Here is a 17,700-nt window from a genome sequence, read left to right on the forward strand (position 1 = left end):
TTATACTTAAGTGTAAAGTTTTTATTTAAAAGTATATGCAATTTTTATGATTTTGCAAGCTTTTTAAAAATACGATATTCCTGCAAAAAGAGAACAAATCATAAGTGTACTACTGGATGAATTATCAGAAAGTGAGCACACCCTGTAACTACGACTCAGGTCAAGAAAGAGAACATTATGGGTACCTCAGAAGCCCCCTCCAGGCCCCTCCCAATCACTAACCCCACTCTCTTGTCCAAACATCTAACATCATAGTTTGACTGTTTTTGTGTTTGTTTTAGCTTTACATGATTGGAATCACATAGTATGTATTCCTCTGTGTTGGGCTTCTTTGCACATTACCACGGTGAGGTTTACCCATGCGGCGTGGAGCAGTAATTTGCTCATTTTTCACTGCTTTATATTCTGTTGTATGGACATACCCCAAATTATTTATTCATTGATGATGTTTGGTTGTTTCCAGTATGGGGCAATCGCATATAGTTTGCTATCAGGATATGCACTTATTTCTGTTGGATATATACCCGGATGTGAAATTGCTCTGTGATAAGGTAAACACCAGCTCTAGCTAACACAGCTTTGAACACCTGTTTCAGCATTTCTGAATATAGTAGGAACCTCAAAAACATAGTGGCCCAAGCCTCTTTTGACCTCTGAGACGCTGGGATACTTCCTAACACAGCCTTGTCTTCCCCTCTGCCCGGGGTTGCCCCCCTCCCATTAGCCCTATGGTGTGTTGGCCCCCCTCTTCCAGCCTCACTGCATCTCGCTGCCTTGTCTATGTCCTTCACAGGACTGTGAGCTCCTTGAGGGCAGAGACAGTGTCTTCATCACCATTATAGCTCCAACTTCCAGCACATAGAAATTCTTGATAAATATTTAATAGATGAGAGAATGCAAGATCCAGCCAGCCATCTACTTCCTGGATGAAGTTGAGAAATGTATTAAATTTTGAAAACTCATATATTTTTTATCTTTGCTTTCAGATATCAAATGGATCCACTATAAAAGTCTTTAAGAAGATAGCAAATTTTACTACAGGTAACCGATATAATGTTAACCTTTTGTTCTCACCCACTTTTATACAAAGTATTGTTTTTTGCCTCTTTCAGATGTATTGTCACAAAAGTGAGATTGAGTTGTTTCTATGTAATTCTCTGAAATTGGAGAAAAGCCATTTTGATCTGTTTCTATTCCTAAGAACGTGAGCTTTGCAAAAAAGAGGACAGGAACCAGTAAATAGCAGTTGGCCGGACCACCCAGCAGAAAGGAAGCTGCTGCCTCTTGACAGCCCTGAACTCAGGGTAGAATCTCAGCCTTCCTCGCTCTGTTCCAACTCCTCAGTAGGATGGGGGCTAACAGAGAAGACCCCTCTGGCAAACTGAGAGGGAAGCCGGTAGATAATCACACAGCCCTGCAAGCACTGAACAAACAAGATAATCCACTTAGAAATCCAAATCTCCTTGCGATAGCAGCTGCAAAATTCCCAGAAAGCGGAGTGAGACAAACTAAATGGGGAGCTTTTATGGGAAAGTCAATGGGCTAGCCTCTAAACTCTCTACCTACCTCCCTGATGGTCTCAGGAAAGGAAGGCATTGTGACGGTGCCTTGAGAAATTCCCTAAATCCCAGTCTAGGTTTGTCTCCAGAGAAAGGATACCCCAGCTAAGACACTCTGTCCCCAGCCCTTGGAAAGTTTCTGGGCCTCACCAACAGCACTTTTCACACATATAACTGGAGGGGAGGCTTCCTGATTCCTAGATTCAATACTAGGAGCGGCCTCATAGGTCCCAATACGTGGTCAGTACAAACAGAGAATGCAGGGCCCCCAATTAAATAGAAAAGATAATTTGGTAGGTTGTAGGAAACCCCTCTGGGGAACCTCACAGTCCATCATTAGATCTGGCTATTTAGTGAGAGAAGCCATCTTGCAGAGGGTGGCTGCCATTCTGGCATAGGGAACTGGTGTCCTTGTGTTATAAAAAAGTAGAACTTTGTATTTTAAGCTTCAAAGATCAGGGATCTCACATTTGGATCTCTTCATGGGACCTCAAGGCAGTCAACGTCTCTGTTTCTTCCCTGTCCAGTTCAGCTGAGAGCCATTATTTTGATCACTCTCCTCCTAACCCTTCACCTTCTCCTGTCCCTGTCCCCTATGTACTACCCTCTCTGTCACATCCCAGCCCTGGATGAACCCAATACTAGCCTTTCCTAAACCTATATCCAGGCAGCCACTGGAGGAAGATACACAACAGCATAGTTTGGAGTCACTATAATTTCATGGTGCCCAACATGACTGGGACCCTCAATGCAGCCTACACCCACTAAATTTCTCTAGGTAACTCACTCTGTGTTCTCCAGAATTCTGCCTTCTCTCCTCAAAGCTCTGACCTACATGGCTCTATCAGCAGCAGACTTGATCCTGTACATCACAGAGAAAACAGGAATCAGAACTCCATCAACATCTAGCACCAAGCCTACCACCCTACCTGCATCTGCCCATTTCTTCCTGTGCTCCTTCCCACCCCCAGCAGCATTCCAGGATTTCCTTCCTCTTATCCAAGGCCAGTCTCTCACCTGTGTCTTCAATCCCATCATTTCCAACCTTCCAAGCATTCTTACGCCACAGACAATCTTCTCTCACCTAAATTTTCTATACCTCCCCACTTACTACAGCTTTTGTTAGTGTTTCAAGGTATTCTATCTCCTTCATCTTCAAAACAAAAAACCTAGTCCCTTGATCCTTCTTTTCCATTTACCATTCCCTTTACTACCACATTTCTTTCAGGACTGTCCTCACCCTTTGTCACTGTCACGCTTGCTCTATAAACTCCCAACTCATTGCCCTTCTTTCAGATCCCAGGAGGGGTCACGTTCCTTCCACCTTAGGGTCTTTGCACCCATTCCCCTTCTTCCATTTGCCTGGCTAACTAGTCATTCACTTAGGTTCAGCTCCAACACCCTTCCCCTGAAAAACCTCCCCAGAGTAGGGCCGGCCTTTGTCAGTTACTTTCTTAGCATATACTTCTTCAGGAGCCTTATCACAGTTGTAGTTAAATAATTGTATAATTAATAGTATGAAGTCTCTCATTGGCTAGGATGTAAATTCCACTGGGGTGGGGGGGTAACTAGGTCTGTGTTAAGATTGCCTTTTGCCTAGGAGCCCCTGGCACTCAGTAGCTGCCCCCAGGTACATTTGTTCATGAGTGGGGCTTGAACCTCTCCTACTCACCCAATGAAGGATCATTCAGCCTGTTTTAATACTTCCAGGAATAGGGAACCTGCTTCCTACTCCCTGGCCCGTTCAGTCTTCACGTTGTTAAGATCTTAAGATGCAACAGGGTAAAAAAAACAAAAAAATAGCTGTGAAGAGCTCAAGTAACCTCTTCTGTTTATAGCACAAATGGGGCATTTTATGAGAAGGCCAATTAGCCCGTGGTTGTTTTTTTAATAGACTGTTTTCTCCCCCTTTCTCTGGCATTCAGATGTGGAATACTCAGAAGACCACTGCCATTTGGTGAGTTCAGTCTTTCTTGTGCTTGCCACTGAACTGGATGCCTTCTGTAGCATGAACGGTCTCCTTGGGTAACGCTTCTAGTCTGTCTTCCCTTTAGATTTTACCAGATTCGGAAGCATTCCAAGATGTGCAAGGAAAGAGACATCGAGGGAAGCACAAGTTCAAAGTAAAAGAAATGTATCTGACAAAGCTGCTGTCGACCAAGGTACACTTAACTGTTCTGGGAGTGCTTTTATGGCTACCTTGGGGGTGTATGATGTGTTTGACTTAATTTCCACTGAAGTGTGAAAATGTTACAAATCCCTTGTGCCTTCTAGCAAAGCAAAATGAAAGTTTAAATGGTAAACATTTCCTACCCTCCTCTTCTTTTTAGAAACTGCAAAGATAATGGCACTTTACAAATTTTGACTGCAGTATCTTCAATCAGGGATTTAATATTGTTCCCAGTCCTTTACCCACGATTTCACTATTGTTATTTTTTAGGTTCATGGTGTAATTATTCGTTTTTATTTGTTCTTATAGAGGAGCAATAAAACTCCCTTTGAATTGCAAATAAAATGAAGGGTGGGGTCAGTGACGGTAAACCTACTAAATCTTTTTTTATTTTTCCACTTTAAAGTTAAGAATTCTGTTCACATGTAAAAGTGTCAGATGTGAAAGCTGTTGGAATACCAAACCAGAAGCAAATTTTACTTTATCTGGCTTTGAATGAGATTAACAGAAGTCTGTGGTGATCCTTTTTTTTCCCCCTGAAATGACTAGCAATATAAATGCTATTATCTACACCTGGCCCTGGTCTCCTGATGGGCATGCTTCTTCAGATTATAGCAGAGGGTATGCTAAGAGCTCAGTAAATTTGTTTAGTGGCTAAAGGACAGCCAGAGCCTCTTGATTTTCTCATCTGTCCCACAGAGATCTGCCTATTTGTCTTTTGTAAAACACTCAGATGCTTTGGAAAGTAGAGAATAAAAACCTCTGATGGAAATACGTGCAACAGGAACAATTCTGGGAACTGAGCAACATTGAGTTTTTCTAGGCTGAAGATAACTAATAAAAGCTAAACATCCATGGCTTCTTGATCTATGCACGCAGCCCTACAACTGACATTTCAACTGCTGGAGACTTCTATGATACCCTCATTGTTGACTAAACCTAAACCTGGGCATGGATTTTCAGGATGCTTGACCCACATGGAGTGTTGGCCTCATTTGATAATTTTACATATTTTCTCTTCAGGTTTTTTTTTTTTTCTGTTTTGTACATCATTTTCTCTGAACTGGCATTTCATTTTCTATTGTATTCAAAACTGCTACCCTATTTTTTAAATCTCCCACGTCTGATGCTCTCTTTCAGGTGGCAATTCATTCTGTGCTTGAAAAACTTTTTAGAAGCATTTGGAGTTTACCCAACAGCAGAGCCCCATTTGCTATAAAATACTTTTTTGACTTTTTGGATGCCCAGGCTGAAAACAAAAAAATCACAGATCCTGATGTCGTACATATTTGGAAAACAAACAGGTGGGAACAAACAGTATGTGATTACTGACTGTTTTCAAGAATCTGGGACAGAATCTTAACCAAAAGGAGGGCATGGATAGTTACAGAAGGATTCATTATCCCTAGATCAGAATCTTTTGGCTTGGTAAGCTATCATGTCAAAGCAGATTCTTCCTCTGTTACTATTTTTTAACAAGAACAAAACCCTTCCTATGCTGTGATCCTATTCTTTAGGATAACATAAACAAACCTTATTATCTTTAACGCATGAAAAAGACCTTGTAAGGAATGTTAACCTGACCGGCAAAAGATGAGAAATTAGTATTTTGTGGTTTTATTATATAATTTTCCATTACAGAATACTTAATCCCTTTGCAGTTACCAAACTGTCTGAATTCTGATTCTACATAGACATTTCTGCTTTTATTTGAGCGAGTGCAGTACTCAGATATCATGAGAATTAGCCAAAGGACTGTTTTGTTTTCTAACGTTTTACCTGGTTGCCTGGCAAGGCATCCAGGTTTGTTCTAAATTTCTCCTCAGTAAAGAAACAGCTCATTACCTCTATTTGAAATGTCCTGTGTATGAACTGAGTAAGACTCGGTGTTAAGACATGATAGAACTTTTCGGCACAATCGCAAGCCCTCCTGAACACCGAGGGCCCACAGACCATTTTAAGGAAGTATTACAAGCTGAAGTGCCAGAGCTCTAGGTCTCATCTTCTCCCATTGAATCCGGGTCTGTCCCAGCATCTACCCTGGCTCCCTCCCATCCTGTGCTCTAGCCTCTTAATCCCAGGTGCTGCTGCTGTAGGCTCCCCTTTCACTGTGAAGAGGGTGGCATCTGAGCAGGGGCAGTAGCCAGGACAGTAGAGCTGCGGAGAGGCCCAGCATCCTTATGATGGAGGTAATTTGCTAGGCCAGAGTTGAGATAATGGAAGGACTCTGAATGATTCCCAAGTTCATATTCAAGTATCTGAGTACCTACTATATGCCAAGCACTGTTAGGTGCTGGAGATGTAACAGTAAACTGAACAAAAATCCTTGTTCTCAGAGAGCTTGCATTCTAATGGGTGGAAGAGATGATAAATAGGTAAATTGTAGTATATTAGAAGGTTAGTACAGTGGACAAAGCAGAAAAGAAGGATAGAGAGTAACAGGACAGTGGTCAGAGAAGGCCTCAAGGAGATGATAACATTTGAGTCAGGTCTTGAAAGAGGTGAGGGCATACACCTTGAGACTGTCTGGCTAAAGGCAGTTTCTGGAAGATGGGCAGCAGAAGTCCTGAGGTGCAGCCTTGCCTGGGATGCATGAAGACCAGCCAAGAGGCCCACGGTGGGTTGGAATGAAAAAGGTGAAGAGTAACAGATGAGGGCCCAGGCCCAGATCACACAGGGGCTTTATCCCAAGGGGGATGGAGAGCACAGAGGGTTCTGAGCAGAGGAGAGACCTGATCTGACTCTGTGTTAAGATTGCTGATAGTTGTGGGACAATTACCTGTAAGGAGCTGGGGGCTAATAATGCTGGCGGCTTAGGCCAGGGTGTGGCACTTAGAGGGGGTGAGAAGAGGTCAGGCTCCAGACACGTGATGAAACGTTTTCATGGGCAACTGTGGCCTGCTATAATCTAGAACTATCGGGAGAAAATTCTCGTCAATGGCCACCTTTGAATTTCTCCCGTTCTAGTCCTCCCTTCAGTAGCTTGTCAGTTTAACCCTTTCTTGTTCTGAGTGGTGCTGCCATCTGTTGCTTGGTATATTTGGCAAAGCAGACTTGCATACTTCAATAACAAGGGCAAAAACGCCCGTATGCAAACTGTGATAAACAGAGCATCCGCCTCCTACGAAGGGCTATGCTTGAAAGGAGATTTCTCTCTCGGAACAGCCTTCCTCTTCGCTTCTGGGTAAACATCCTGAAGAACCCTCAGTTTGTCTTTGACATTAAGAAGACACCACACATAGACGGCTGTTTATCTGTGATTGCCCAGGCCTTCATGGACGCATTTTCTCTCACAGAGCAGCAACTCGGGAAGGTAAGGCCTGGTTTTAGTATCTTTACTTAACATGTCATTCTGTGAGTCTGAAGCATTCTTTCTTCTAAACAATTGGTCTGAACCACAGCAGCTAAAAAGAAATAGTCCATGGTAGTCACTGAAGATCTGCTTCTCTTTAAAAGCTGTCCCATTTATTTTTAATCTAGTTTTTTTTTTTAATGAATACCAAAATAGACTATTATCCCCTTTCTACTGCAAAACTGTGCCTGTAAATACCTTTACCACAAATTATAAACTATAAACCCAAAGTGAAACTACAGAAATTTGCTTAGCTAAATTAATCCCATCTGAATACAGCTGATCCTTGAATAATGGAGGATTATGGGTGCCAACCCTCCATGTACTTGAAAATTACCTGTAACTTTTGGCTTCCCCAAGACTTAACTATTAATAGCCTACTGTGGACTGGAAGCCTTACTACTAATAGAAAGTCAAAATAACATGTATTTTGTACATGTAATATGTGCTATATACTGTATTCTTAAATAAACTAGAGAAAAGAAAACATTCAGGAAATCGTAAGAGAAGACATATTTACAGTTCTGTACTATATTGAAAAAACTCCACGTAGAGTAAGAGCCAACCCACATAGTTCAACACCATGTTGTTCAGGATCAGCTGTATACCTAAGAGTCTATTTGAATATAACAAATTGCTCATGGGTAAGAAAATCTTGCCTGAGATTTCTACCACCACCAGTTTGTCAATTCATAATCAAAACATCAATATTGTTTTTCCTATGGTTTTCTTTGCTGAGCAAAAGCCTCAGGAAAGCAAAGAAAGATAAAAATACAGAGCAAACTCTGAAAGGGATGTTTTGGTCTTATTCGAGCACTCCAAATGTATTAAACTGAGCAGTATCTGTACCTAATGGATTTCAGACAGTCTTTCAGTGCTGAGCAGTGTCTCCTTGGTATATGGAATTTGAGAGAGTGCCTGGGGCGAAATGTGGTTGATGTTTCACAGGTGCCTCCGCTTCCTAGTCTGAATCTAAACTCACCCTCACCACTATTTCTGCAAAACACACCTGTCTTTACTTTTGTCTTCCTAGCATCGCCTGGTCTCTCGAGGTAAACTCCTTCCCATTATCTTCAACTCCTTCTTCTTCCTCCCTTCCCCTAATTGGTTACTGCCCACTGCCATCTCCAAAATGTCTTTTTTCTCATTCTTTGGCCCTATCCCTTCAGCCCCTCTCCACCCATATAACTGCCTCGGAACTGGTCTCCTTGCCTGTGCCGTCTTTTTGTTTTCACTGTGTCTCAGGTTATCTAAAGCTTAAATCTGATCTTGTCTGTCTCCTGCTTAAAAATTATAAATACTTCCCATTACCTGCCAGGTGAAATCTTCCCAGTACCACACGGCCCTTCCTAATTGGGCTTCAGGTCTCTTTTCTGGCTGCCTCATTTTCTTGCAAATTCCATATACCTTCTATTACAGCTTTACCTTTCCCAAACTTACCATGAACATGTTTTCGTATCCCTCTCCTGTCTCATAACCCCTCTCTTCTAGTAACACCCTACTTATTCATTCATTCCTTCAACAAACCTGACTTCTTAATGTGTACCAAAAACTATAGGAGCCTATGATCAGTCTAAATATACTTGCTTTGTGAACTTTCCAGCTCCATTTCCCATGCCCTTTCTTCATTTGACCAATGCAACAAAAACACACTGGAAGACACTAAAATGCTTAATTTATTCACAGTAAAAAATGGTTAACTGACTAGCTGAACTATACCTTATGTGGTTCTTGTGATTACTATGTTCTTGGTAGTTATTACTACCCTCATTTTATAGATGAGGAAATCAGAACATCAGTTCTGGGAGGCCACAAGTCTTGGTGATGATCCCTGATTTGTCCAACTCCACAGAGCTTTTCTTTATACTCTGCTACTAATTACTGGTATCACAGTAAGCACTGTGTTAAGTTTGTCTTCCCAAGTAGATTGGAAGCTTCTTAAGGGCAGGTACTGGTCGTCTTTGACTCTTTACATTCAGTGCCTGCCACAGTGCCTAGCTAAATACATTTACTGAATGAATGATCACAGGATTTGTGGGTTTTACTTAAACTTGAAAAGTGCAAAAAAATCTCCGTAATATCTCAGTGTCGGCATCCTTCAAAATGATTCGGCCATTGATATGGCTATTCATGCCCTCAATACATTTAAAAATGTACTGGGACATTAGCCCTATCATTAACTCAGCTATCTTCCCTCAATTTTTTATATTACAGCTATTACATAAAAACATTCAAACTGACAGGGAACTTTTGTGAAGTCAGACATCAGAGCCCCCAGCACTAATGACCACGTACTTCCTTGAGAATGCTAGAAGATCTTTATAATCTAATAAAAGGGATAAGCAGAAAAATCCACCACCGCCAACTACTTAGCACTTTCATTGTTACATAAAGGGCTCAATCAGACCTACAATCAAGTCTTTTATAAATGCCAAAATTCACTGGTGGGTGAAGATGAGAGCAAATGTTTTAATTCAGGCTTTTTACAACCATTAGTAATGAACTATGACTGAAATAAGTTCCGTTGTTACAGTAACTCAAAATCATGCAAAAATAATAATTTTAGCTCTTTTATGAGAGGAAGGCAGAATATATTAGCATTTAATTCGCCTGAAAAGAACAGTGACTCACCAGAACTATCTGGATAGCAGTCAGTCATTCAATCAACAACACTGATGAAGGCCCACTGCATGAAAAAGCTTTGTTACTAGGAGGTCGTGATAGTGCGGGAGGTTCAGCTACATTGTTACTATTATAAATTCCCCATGGTGTTTTACTCTTGGCCATGGATGCTTGTTTTTGTTTTCGTAGGAAGCACCAACTAATAAACTTCTCTACGCCAAGGATATCCCAACCTACAAAGAGGAAGTAAAATCTTATTACAAAGCAATCAGGGATTTGCCTCCATTGTCATCTTCGGAAATGGAAGAATTCTTAACTCAGGAATCTAAGGTATTGCTAGAAAGTAGAAATGAGATAACATTTGTTACTTCTGTCTTGAAAAGTCATTTCAGAATCTCTCAACAAGGCTTTCTTTCTTTAAGAAACATGAAAATGAATTTAATGAAGAAGTGGCCTTGACAGAAATTTACAAATACATCGTAAAATATTTTGATGAGGTAAGATTTTAAATAACATTTCAAAAAATTGATATGAATCAGTCGCCAGGATTTGGTTGTAAAGCATTCTACCGGTCTCAGGACAGCTCTGGCGTCCCTAATGGCCAGAAAGGGAAGCCAGGGAGCCTGTCTGAGATGGGGGATCCTGGCACCAAGCCAGACCCTGCACATGGCTGTCCCCTTACGGTTTTATCATGCTGCCCGCCTTTGGACCAGCCTGAATTTACATTTGAGTTCATGGGGTCTATAGCCACACTGACTCAATATAACTTTGATGAGTAAGTAGTGGTCCTATTAAATAGGGCCAGCTTACGCTTGATTGTAATCTGCTAAAATGAAAGCTAAGCTTGTTAAATTGCCTAGATTCTGTGTTCAACAGGTATATGAAAGTATAACATATTTCTAACTTAAGCAACTATTTCAATAAACCATTCTCCTTTATGATTAATTCTCCTTAATCTGGATTTTTTTCTTTGGGAATTCACACAGACACAGTCATCAGATGCGCTGTTTCCAAATATATGTTAATTCCCCCTTCCCTGATTCCCCCCCACTCAGTCATGCTGGGACAGGCTATCCATGTCACTGGTGAGAATAGCTCACCAATTCCATTTGCTACTTGAAGATCAAGTGAAGCGCTAAGGTAGGGTAGAGGCAATGAGTTCCTTAAACATGATAAGCATCCCTCTTTCCAGGGGCCAGGGGTTAGAAGGGAAGCACTGGGGAGGGGAGGAGGGGAGAGGAGGCACTACACTGCCCAGGAGGGGAGGGGAGGGGAGGGAAATATTCAACTCTGACCAGGATGCCCCTGCCTGCTGCATTTAAGAAGAAATACTTGCCTGCATGTTGGCTGCCCAGAATGCTTGCTGTGCTTGGAATGGCTGTGACATAATGCATAAACCAGGGCCTTGGAAGTCTGGCCCCATATTTGTAAGCAAATAGTTGGTATTTCTTGCTAGCTTCTATTTTAAGCCAAAGTGTTGTTGATCCTGTGATAATGACTTAGCAAAACAACTTGCAAAGTGAGTATGTAAATGATCGAAGAAAATGTTGGCATCTGTTTCATACAGATTTTTACCACTCACGGCATCAGGAATGCAAAAAAAAAAAAAAAAAACCCAAAAAATCGAAATCTAATGCTAAAATCACAATATCTAAAATAACTGTTCTAATTGTCAACAGATTCTAAATAAACTAGAAAGAGAACGAGGGCTGGAAGAAGCTCAGAAACAACTCTTGCATGTAAAAGTCTTATTTGATGAAAAGAAGAAATGCAAGTGGATGTAAGCACTCTGGGGACTGGCTTAATCTGGCAAAATTCTTCAGACGACTTGGGAGCAAAATGGCTACTTGAGCTACTCTGTGTCGTTACTTTTTAAAGTTTGCACATAGGTTCCACTTTGAGCACTGTCTTTTAGAGACGGAGGCACATGCACAGCTTTTAGAAAGCATACCAACCTTGTGCCTGTGCATATACCGTAGGAACCTTTCTGTAAATAGAGTTGAAGTGGTTGTTGCAAACAGCCTCCTTGTTTACAGAGAATACAGGGCCAGTAAGCAAGTGTCAGTATTGTAACTACAGTCTCCACTTAAGCACAATGATATAAGTGGTTTTGTTTGAAAACTACAGTTATGTAGCACTTGTGACTACACTGCACCTCTGCAGAAAGGGGACACTGCCAATGATCGAAAGAAAATGTGAACTGAGTCATTTGGAAACAAGGTGGAGGTGTTAGGGCAACCTCGAGGATTTGCAGCATTGAAACTTTCCCCAGTAGTTCTTGGAAAAGCTGACCGCAGAATTTGGTAGTGTGTACACTTAGCATTCGTGAGCGTGTGTGTGTTTTTAAACCAAAAACTGACAGTGTTGCAACATTGTTGAAAGGGCTCGTGTTTTTCAGTGGTCATGGACTGCACTCCATCAGACTCACCTCCGTTTCACTAAGGAGCTCTAAAGCAAGGAGAGTGAGGAGGCTTTATTTAAATGCAACAGCATTTTACTCACTTTGTCCTGATGTATGTTCCCTTTTTTTTCATTTTTTCATACTAAATGTATTTGATAGTGGACATGTTGGCTATTGTAAAAAAAAAAAAAAAAAACATTATTTCTGTCTAAAAACTTGGATCAAAACTATCTGTAGAAGAGTAACTCACTCCCCTAATCCTACGTTTCTGTACTTAGTGTCTCCTTGCTTTAGATTTCTGGTGAACCCTGTGGTTATAAATACTTGTGTGTGATTTAAAAAAAAAACAAAAAAAAAACATTTTACATTTCATGAAATTGCTGTTCACACTGGAGTATTATATATGAATATATATATATTTGAGGCCCAAGGCCTGAAAAATATTAGTATACAACTTGGTATCTTAGTCTTACTATGTACTTTTTGAAAGTATTCCTCGCAAGAGAAAGAATTCAAAATACTCATTTTACTCATGCCTTTCTTTTTAAAGAACTCCCTGTCCAGTTCTACCGTAGTCTTTTTATTGCTGATTTTTTATTCCTGAATTTTTGCTGCTCATGACCAATTTTAATACCACTGTGTTTTCCTATTAAAAGTAAAAAATGTGATTGGCAACTCTCAACTTTCCTTGTGGCACCTTTTACCCTTGGTGCTCCAAATCCCAGATTAAGGAAAGACATTTTTTCAAGTAGCAAATAAAACACTCATCATATAGTCCTTAAAATCATTTACCAACACTGTATGGGATATCAGGAGTTGAATGTGAATTTGTCTTTGAAAATGAAATTCTTGTTGCTCCTCAATATCTGGCAAAGAGTAAGAGGTGATACCTCAACAAACTGATCAAATAAGCAGTCACTGCCCTGATAGGTACCTTCCCAATCCCATCACTTTTGACCATTGTCGGTCCAATGGACACACCTCAAAAATACTACCAAATAGGTTACTTACAAGTATCAAGGTGAGAGGTCTGCTCCCTGCGTGAGGCTGCCTCAGTCTTGATGTGAAGGCGTTCGTAAGAGAATAACAGGAGGACAGTTGAGAGCCAAGGGTAGGAGAGTTGCCCAAAAGACTTCCCCTTCTTTAGGGTACAGAAATGCTATGAAAAGGATCAGCTACAGCTTTATCTACGTGTTTAGTAAATGCTACGTGAGGGTGTCCCTGTCCAGCTCTCTGGCACAAGAGTCCCGTGTGGAGCCTTACCTCCTCTTCCAGGGGCTATGCTGCTGGGAACTTTGGGCAAGTCGCTTACCTCTTTGTGCCTCAATTTCTGTATAATATTTCTAACCTACCTCACTGAGGTGGTGTGAAGATTCACTAACGTATGTAGCGTGTTTGTCAATCCTCCAGTGAAAAGCACGATCTAGACCACATCTTGGATCACATTAGCCAAATACAGTAAATGGCCAAATTAGATGTGTGCTGAAGACAATCAGTCACTGGGTCTACATTAAACAGCAACCAGAGAAACAAATGGCAAACAATTTCTATTTTCAAGTTTCTTTGCATATTTTTTTGGTGCAAACAATTCATTTATAAACTTTTTTTTCTAACACTAGTGTCTACAGCAGCATTTAAAAATTAATTCTGTTACCTTTTCCGTATTAGGGATTTAAAGTCTATTTCTTATTGTATACCTGATTGCAGCTGTACTTGGAGATGAATGTTTTAAATGTCTATATCCAAAAATAAACATTTTGATGTAAAGGTGGCCTGTTTCTGTTTTCCTTCAAATGTTCTAGTTATAATAGATTTTTTAAATTCTAAGCGGCCCCATGGAAATTACTCTTCAGCAACAAGGTGCCACTGCGTCTGTGAATAAGCAGTTCTGTAATGCAGCAACGGACTCCAGTTTCTTTGACATGATATTAGGCACTGCTCCTCCACTATCTACCTGGCCCTTTGATCCTAAAGACTTCCAGATAATGAACATTCCACTTAGTTTGGAGGATTTGAGCTTTGCCTTGTTGATGTGAAGTTATTGCAGCAGACTTCCTTAAAAAGAGGTTAGGGATGCACAGAGATAAGACATTTGTAATAATTCGGTTAGATCCCAAACAGTAGGAGGCAACACTACCGCTAAGGGACCCCAGGGGGTTCAAGTTTTACAATGAATGGCCCTTGTTTTACACAACTAATTAAATCAGAGGATTTAATTATTTGTACTTTGTGGTTTTGAGTTAGAATAGAAAATAACATTGAGATTTTTCTACATTGCTAAATACCGAGTGTATGCTCAAAATTAAAAGACAATGTAGAAAAATATTAAGTTCTTTAATTATATACACACAGCTTTTAGAATGGTAGCATTATATATTTACACGTCTTAACGTGTTTTTTTTTTTTTTTATTTTAAAAGTTATTTATTTTGAGAGAGAGAATCCCAAGCGGGCTCCACACTGTTACTACAGAGCCCAATGAAGAGCTCGAACTCACAAACAGTGAGATCACGACCCAAGCTGAAATCAAGAGTTGGACGCTTAACAGACAGAGCCACCAAGGCGTCCCGAAGTTTTGTTTTTTAATGCTGCCTTTAAACTTTTTTCTTTTTTTTCAAGAACGAGGTTTAGACCTCTTGTATACGGTAAACTGCAGAATGTTTACTGCCCGTTACTGTCAAGCATCTCAAAGTGGCAGAAGGAATCAAACATGGGCATATTCCAGGTAAAATGCCAAAAAAAAAAAAAAAAATTCAACAAGTGAAATTAATAAAATAATTTAACAACTTGATTCTCTAATTCTTTTTTTTTTTCTTTTCTAACATTCTCAAAAGAGTTGTCAATAAATATTCTAAACATCTCTGAAGGGGTTTTAATGTTTCACTTATCCTGAGTATAATCCTAAAGTCCTGACACTGATGCAATGTATCATGTAGCTGGTACCTTTTCTTGAGGCACAAATGTTCTGGCAAACAGGAATACAGTATCTAAATGCCACATACGTTAAAACTTCAAGCTTTATTGAGTCACAGTGATTTCATCCCTTTTGATCTTTCTTCCATGAACATCATTCCCCAGGAGATCCAAGTTCCTCTAGTTGCTTCCTTTGGGTTGTTTCTAGTTCTTCTAGTCTTTTGCGAAGTAGAGAGAGTTCCCTTTGATGCTGTTCCTCCTTAAAAGCACCAAAAATGAAAAACAAACAAAACAAAACAAAACAAACAGAAAAATAGCTGGAAAAAGAACTGTTAGGCAACAGCCTCGGTGCCTCTTTTACTCAGGCCCTAGAAGATCTGGCAAGGAAAGGATAACCATTTCAGCAATCTAAGAACACAGCAGTATGGGCCAGACTACTAACTAGTCCTTGTTTCTCTCCCACCTCAGGCTCTAGCCTTAAGCAAAACACAAAGTCTGTTCTCCTATCTAGGTGTAAAACTCACCAGGGAGTAAATTAGAAGAATACCAATTCAGGGCCCAGGCATACTCACTTGCCTACTTTCCAACAAGGCTGGAGTTTAATAGCAATTCATTATAAATAAAGCACTTGGTCTGAGATTCAATTCAGTGACTAAAATCTTTGGTGCTTACAGTATTATAAAATATAATTACTTATTAACAGTTAATCTTTTGAAAACCATCCAATTTGATTCCTTCAGTATCTCAAGGACCTGATACAGTAGAATGAGCCCAGAATTTGGAATCAGATTTATATTTGATAGTCAACTCTGTCACTTATTACCTATGACCTTAGGTAAGTCACTTCCCCTCTGACTCAGCTTCCTTATCTATAAATTGGGAATCATAACACCCTTCCCTCAAAGTATTTTCCATTAGGATTAAATAAAATATGATATGGAAAATGCATAGTGCGGAGTATTAGTAAATGCTTAGTAGCAGTTGAGTGAGTCAAAGACCCATGGATTAAGTTTTTTCTTTTCAGTTGCCCAGTAGATTTCACTTCTAGCAACATCACTAAAGGACAGAATAGATTCAAAACCACTTTGTTTCTCCCACTCATTTCTATGGTAAAGAAAGATATGAATGTTTAACTCTGAATTTAAACAGGTAAAAATTAACAGAAATGTTAGTGACTTTTTTTCTGTAACATAAATGCTCATACCTGCATATGAGGAGGAAACGACAAGTCCATGCCTGGAACCATGGCTGATGACTGAACACTAAAAGGATTGATGGATGCTGTTGGAGGTATGTTAGGAACCAAAATTAAACTTCGAAATTCATTATGTCTTCTCTGTATGTCCTTTAGTCTTTTTTGAAGCCTTGTATATTCTTCAAATGGAACATTTTGTCTTAAAAAAGAAAAAAAGTGTTTCTGTTCTTTAATACAGTTATACTGTATTGAAAAACAGGATGATTCACAGAATATAATTTTAAATTGGAAGAAAAGGACTTCAAAATTCTAAGACTTATCTGTATATAATACATACATAAAATTCTATTTATCTAGAAAAGTAAACAGAAACATGACATCTTAATCACATGTATAACTGTTGGCATTGCAGGCTATCAATTCATTTTAAAGTTTTACTTGCCAATTAATCAAAGATTAAAAATCTTTTGATACTTTTACTTTCACTTGCACTCCACTCCCCCAACCCATGAATCCTGAAAGTGTGCCTTATTTTCCAGAAGGAATCAAATAGGAATAGAGAAAATACTACGTTGAATCTTATGACATTGCCGTTTTTATAGGTAAAATATGGTCAAATATATGAAATTTCATATTGTTCAACCTAATTTTTAAAAACGTTGCTAATGACAGAGATGAAGCTACCCAACTTTAGGGAAAACTATTTGGATAAAAAAGGTAACTTTTCAGGCCTTTACATATCATCACCTTTTTGGACATGAATTTTCTGACCATCAACCACACCAGTAATAAAATACAGTCTTCAAAACCACTCAAAAGTCTAGATGATCTGTGCCATACTCACCCAATCTTGAATTGATAATATTTCAAAATTAATGGTTATAGAAGACGTAGCAAATTGAATTTTGTTTTAGAATGAATTTGGTGGCTTCTTACTTTGGAACACAGTATTATGAAATTGGCATGGACTCCACAGTCTATAAACTTCAGGTGTTCTAAAAAAATAACTGTTCCCATTTGGTAATAATTACACTCAAGAATGTCCAGTGCACATTAAAAAACATCAACAGCCAATTTCCATTACAGAAAAGTCTGACACTTTCTAAATGCTGAAAGGCTACCACTAAAATTAGCTGAACTTGTAAAATTTTTATTTATTTATTTATTCATTTTTTAAAGTTTATTTACTTATTTTGGGAGAGAGACAGAGGGAGGAAAGAGAGAGAATCCCAAGTACGTATGCACTGTTGGTGCAGAGCCCAACACAGGGCTCGATCCCACAAACTGTGAGATCACGACCTGAGCCAAAACCAAGAGTCAGACACTTAACCGACTGAACCACCCAGGCACCCCAAAAAGTTTTTATTAACTTCAAATAGGCCCTACAATGCCACTACTACTGAGTCAATAAGGTAAATTGTCTCTGCTCAAAAACGCTAATTATGCAGATTATTAGCTATGTTTGTAATGTAAATGAAAATCCAGAATT

At 39.6% G+C, this 17,700-nt stretch overlaps 2 protein-coding genes across 5 annotated transcripts in view; one reads left to right on the forward strand and one right to left on the reverse strand.

The window, feature by feature from the left end:
* Positions 1–12,082, forward strand: part of PLXNC1 (plexin C1) — a 148,418-nt gene extending 136,336 nt beyond the window's left edge. Inside the window, exons 24-31 of the mRNA XM_042947369.1 lie at positions 987–1,041; positions 3,485–3,516; positions 3,614–3,721; positions 4,870–5,033; positions 6,895–7,042; positions 9,893–10,033; positions 10,126–10,200; positions 11,383–12,082. Of these exons, the coding sequence (XP_042803303.1) occupies positions 987–1,041; positions 3,485–3,516; positions 3,614–3,721; positions 4,870–5,033; positions 6,895–7,042; positions 9,893–10,033; positions 10,126–10,200; positions 11,383–11,487 (828 nt within the window). The 3' untranslated portion in view covers positions 11,488–12,082. The remainder of the gene's footprint in view (positions 1–986; positions 1,042–3,484; positions 3,517–3,613; positions 3,722–4,869; positions 5,034–6,894; positions 7,043–9,892; positions 10,034–10,125; positions 10,201–11,382) is intronic.
* Positions 12,083–15,102: 3,020 nt separating this feature from the next.
* The window catches only part of CEP83 (centrosomal protein 83), a 120,368-nt gene continuing 117,770 nt past the window's right edge, over positions 15,103–17,700 (reverse strand). For all 4 annotated transcript variants that reach the window (XM_042947373.1, XM_042947371.1, XM_042947370.1 and 1 more), the window contains 2 exons: positions 16,221–16,410; positions 15,103–15,275 (listed from right to left, as the gene is read on the reverse strand). In XM_042947373.1, coding sequence (XP_042803307.1) covers positions 15,171–15,275; positions 16,221–16,410 — 295 coding nt within the window. In that variant the 3' untranslated portion in view covers positions 15,103–15,170. The remainder of the gene's footprint in view (positions 15,276–16,220; positions 16,411–17,700) is intronic.

This window comes from Panthera leo, chromosome B4, assembly GCF_018350215.1.
Source record: "Panthera leo isolate Ple1 chromosome B4, P.leo_Ple1_pat1.1, whole genome shotgun sequence".
NCBI classification, from domain to species: Eukaryota; Metazoa; Chordata; class Mammalia; order Carnivora; family Felidae; genus Panthera; species Panthera leo.